The 5,000-nt window shown below is 36.8% G+C and overlaps 1 protein-coding gene across 1 annotated transcript in view; it reads right to left on the bottom strand.

Moving 5' to 3' along the window:
* The window catches only part of LOC137623516 (uncharacterized), a 13,187-nt gene that overhangs the window by 392 nt on the left and 7,795 nt on the right, over window positions 1–5,000 (bottom strand). Inside the window, exon 3 of the mRNA XM_068354349.1 lies at window positions 1–2,062. This exon is cut by the window's left edge and continues 74 nt beyond it. Within this exon, the coding sequence (XP_068210450.1) occupies window positions 1–2,062 (2,062 nt within the window). The remainder of the gene's footprint in view (window positions 2,063–5,000) is intronic.

Raw genomic sequence — 5,000 nt, 5'->3', positions numbered from 1 at the left:
AAAGTGCTGGAGATCTTTGTACTGAAAATGCTGGAGATCTTTGTACTGAAAGTGATGGAGATCTTTGTACTGAAAGTGCTTTTGGAGATCTCTGTACTGAAGGTGCTGAAGATCTCTGTACTGAAAGTACAGGAGATCTCTGTACTGAAAGTGCTGAAGATCTCTGCACTGAAAGTGCTGATGATCTCTGCACTGAAAGTGCTGATGATCTCTGCACTGAAAGTGCTGATGATCTCTGCACTGAAAGTGCTGGAGATCTCTGTGGTGAAAGTGCTGGAGATCTCTGTGGTGAAAGTGCTGAAGATCTCTGTACTGAAAGTACTGAAGATCTCTGTACTGAAAGTGCTGGAGGTCTCTGTGGTGAAAGTGCTGGAAATCTCTGTACTGAAAGTGCTGGAGATCTCTGTGGTGAAAGTGCTGGAGATCTCTGTACTGAAAGTGCTGGAGATCTCTGTGGTGAAAGTGCTTGAGATCTCTGTACTGAAAGTACTGAAGATCTCTGTGGTGAAAGTGCTGGAGATCTCTGTGGTGAAAGTGCTGGAGATCTCTGTACTGAAAGTGCTGGAGATCTCTGTGGTGAAAGTGCTGGAGATCTCTGTACTGAAAGTACTGAAGATCTCTGTGGTGAAAGTGCTGGAGATCTCTGTGGTGAAAGTGCTGGAGATATCTGTGGTGAAAGTGCTGGAGATCTCTGTACTGAAAGTACTGAAGATCTCTGTGGTGAAAGTGCTGGAGATATCTGTGGTGAAAGTGCTGGAGATCTCTGTACTGAAAGTACTGAAGATCTCTGTGGTGAAAGTGCTGGAGATATCTGTGGTGAAAGTGCTGGAGATCTCTGTACTGAAAGTACTGAAGATCTCTGTGGTGAAAGTGCTGGAGATATCTGTGGTGAAAGTGCTGGAGATCTCTGTACTGAAAGTACTGAAGATCTCTGTGGTGAAAGTGCTGGAGATATCTGTGGTGAAAGTGCTGGAGATCTCTGTACTGAAAGTACTGAAGATCTCTGTGGTGAAAGTGCTGGAGATATCTGTGGTGAAAGTGCTGGAGATCTCTGTACTGAAAGTACTGAAGATCTCTGTGGTGAAAGTGCTGGAGATATCTGTGGTGAAAGTGCTGGAGATATCTGTGGTGAAAGTGCTGGAGATCTCTGTACTGAAAGTACTGAAGATCTCTGTGGTGAAAGTGCTGGAGATCTCTGTGGTGAAAGTGCTGGAGATATCTGTGGTGAAAGTGCTGGAGATCTCTGTGGTGAAAGTGCTGGAGATATCTGTGGTGAAAGTGCTGGAGATCTCTGTACTGAAAGTACTGAAGATCTCTGTGGTGAAAGTGCTGGAGATCTCTGTGGTGAAAGTGCTGAAGATCTCTGTACTGAAAGTACTGAAGATCTCTGTACTGAAAGTGCTGGAGGTCTCTGTGGTGAAAGTGCTGGAAATCTCTGTACTGAAAGTGCTGGAGATCTCTGTGGTGAAAGTGCTGGAGATCTCTGTACTGAAAGTGCTGGAGATCTCTGTGGTGAAAGTGCTTGAGATCTCTGTACTGAAAGTACTGAAGATCTCTGTGGTGAAAGTGCTGGAGATCTCTGTGGTGAAAGTGCTGGAGATCTCTGTACTGAAAGTGCTGGAGATCTCTGTGGTGAAAGTGCTGGAGATCTCTGTACTGAAAGTACTGAAGATCTCTGTGGTGAAAGTGCTGGAGATCTCTGTGGTGAAAGTGCTGGAGATATCTGTGGTGAAAGTGCTGGAGATCTCTGTACTGAAAGTACTGAAGATCTCTGTGGTGAAAGTGCTGGAGATATCTGTGGTGAAAGTGCTGGAGATCTCTGTACTGAAAGTACTGAAGATCTCTGTGGTGAAAGTGCTGGAGATCTCTGTGGTGAAAGTGCTGGAGATCTCTGTGGTGAAAGTGCTGGAGATCTCTGTGGTGAAAGTGCTGGAGATCTCTGTGGTGAAAGTGCTGGAGATATATGTGGTGAAAGTGCTGGAGATCTCTGTGGTGAAAGTGCTGGAGATATATGTGGTGAAAGTGCTGGAGATCTCTGTACTGAATGTGCTGGAGATATAATCTTTAATGAAAATATCAAGGGAAATATTGAATGATATTGTATTATTAAAAATCTCAAAGGATATATTCACAATTTTTTTCATTATATTTTGTATATCGATGCTGGAATTCCAGGTTTGTGAGAAATTAGAAACTGGAATTCCAGTTTTTTTTAAGTCGAAGTTAAAATTCCAGCTTTATGGAGAATTAGAAGCTGGAATTCCATTTTATGGGAAAATTAGAAGCTGGAACTCCAGTTTAGGGAGAATTAGAAGTTTGAAATTCTAGTTTTTGGAAGTCGAAGTTCAAATTCCAGTTTTATGGAGAATTAGAAGCTGGAATTATAGTTTAAGGGAGAATTTGGAGTTGGAATTACAGTTTTTGGAAGTCGAAGTTGGAATTCCAGTTCTAGGGAGAATTCGAAGCTGGAATTCCGGTTTTATGGAGAATTAAGAACTGGAATTCCAGTTTAAGGGAGAATTAGAACCTGGAATTCTAGTTAAAGGGAGAATTAAAAGCGGGAACCCCAGTTTTAGGGAGGATTAGAAATTGGAATTCCAGTTTTTTGGAAGTCAGAGTTGGAATTCCAGTTTTTTGGAAGTCAGAGTTGGAATTCCAGTTTTAGGGAGAATTCGAAACTTGAATTTTGGTTTTAGGGAGAATTAAAAACTGGAATTCCAGATTTTGGAAATCTAAGCTGGATTTCCAGTTGTTGGTATAAGGTGAAGCTGGAATTCCAGTTATTGATAAAAATATAATCTGGAATTGCAGTTTTTTTGGAGAAGTTGAAGTGATTTACTATAGTCAATTTTTTTTAGTGAGGCAGATTTGCAGAGACTCGCAGGGGTGCCCATTTAGCTCGGAAATTTTCCTAATAGCTGATTGGTCGGAAGTATTTTCGTCCGAATACTTCCGACCAATCAGCTGTGAGTCGGTGCAAATCTACCTCACTAAAAAAAATTGACTATAGGTTGTGGTTCCCTATTGGAAACGTCTCTACCTGGCGATCTTCTGGACTAGGCTTTGAGACCCGCTCAAGTTCCATAGTTTCTTGTTGTGTCTGCAACCTTACCATCCTTGCGAGCTAAGGATATGGGGTTTGGAGGGCATATAGGTTTACTTTCTTAATCTTTAGCTGCCATTGCCTGGGCCTCCCTGGTTCTGTTTATAATGATTTCATCATATTTAGTGGTTATTCGTTATAGTGTCACTGAGAACTAGCGGTGTGATCGTTTTGGACAACGTAATGGGCACAGAATAAGATTTCTCAAATTGACATTAATTTATATATATATATATATATATATATATATATATATATATATATATATATATATATATATACATATATATATATATATATATATATATATATATATATATATATATATATATATAAATATATATATGAATATATCTTGAATATGGGTGCTAAAGAATATTATTTTTGGAAACTCATTCATAATTGAGCATTACATGGAGATTATAAAACTTTGTGAGAGAGAGAGAGAGAGAGAGAGAGAGAGAGAGAGAGAGAGAGAGAGAGAGAGAGAGAGAGAGAGAGAGAGAGAGAGAGAGAATTTTATAGATTATATACCATTTCAGTTTAAAAAGTTTCATTATAGTTATATATTTATGTATTTAAAACCAGGGCGTTATAATTATATGTAATAGATTAAAGAAAGGAAATTATAATTTTTTTATGTATTTAAAAACAAGGAAGTTATATATCGAAGTATACTAAAATATAAAAGACAAGAAGTAAACGTTACTTGATGTGTTCTTAATAGGATAAGTTTATTGTAAAAAAAAAAAAAAACATTCACTAAAAACATCTAGGCTAAATAAATCTATGAAAATATCATTATTTTCAACATTGACATGTTTTCCTTAACTATGGTTGTCCCCAGGGAAAGAAAAACAAATCGTTAACTTTACTCATTGATACACCAAAGGCAGTTTCACAGTTTTATGCGTCTCTACAAAAACCTTAAAAATAAAAAGTATAGAATAAAAGACTGCATATATTATCGTTTATAGCATCTAAAGTGTTATTCTTTAAATAACTTTAATAAAATTATATAGAATGCAATATTGTGTTTAATACAGAGTAAACACTATAATCAGTGTATTGAATAAAATACTGCAGATTATTATTATTATTATTATTATTGTTGTTGTTGTTGTTGTTGTTGTTGTTGTTGTTGTTGTTATTATTGTTATTATTATTATTATTGGACTAAAATACTGCAGATTATTATTATTATTATTATTATTATTATTATTATTATTATTATTATTACTATTACTAGCTAAGCTACAACCCTACTTTGAAAAGCAGGATGCTATAAGCCCAAGGTCTCAAACGTGCTTAACAGGAAAACAGCCCAGTGAGGAAAAGAAACAAGAAAACAGATAGAATACCGTGCTTGAGTGTACCCTCAAGCCAAGAATGAATCTTCAACCTTCCTTTTTTCCCTCTCCAAATAACAGCTGTAAAATGGCCGGGGCAAATCATCATTTCCACTTGGCATTTCAAAGCGAGGGATTAGACTTGGACAGTAATTAACTTTTCATTTCTGTGGTAATGTATTTTCCAGTTACCTCCATATCATTTTCATGCGGGCCACGGAGCGTCAAGTTAGTTCCCCTGGGTCCAAAAGAAGATTTTTTTTTTTTTTTTTTTTTTTTGAAACTCGTTCATAATTGGAGCATTATGAGGGGATTGTCCGACTTCTGTTTGAGAGAGAGAGAGAGAGAGAGAGAGAGAGAGAGAGAGAGATGATATAATTATAATGTTTAAGATGTATAATTCCGTAGTTTTAATCATTGATTTTATATATACATACAGTACATTTATATATACAGTATATATATGTATATATATATATATATATATACTCATATAGTATATATATATATATATGTGTGTGTGTGTGTATCTATATATATACATCCGT

The sequence above is a fragment of the Palaemon carinicauda genome, chromosome 30 (genome assembly GCF_036898095.1).
Source record: "Palaemon carinicauda isolate YSFRI2023 chromosome 30, ASM3689809v2, whole genome shotgun sequence".
In the NCBI taxonomy this organism is placed as follows: Eukaryota; Metazoa; Arthropoda; class Malacostraca; order Decapoda; family Palaemonidae; genus Palaemon; species Palaemon carinicauda.
The sequence above is the reverse complement of the archived record's forward strand: the minus strand, read 5'-3'. Positions and strand labels throughout refer to the sequence as shown.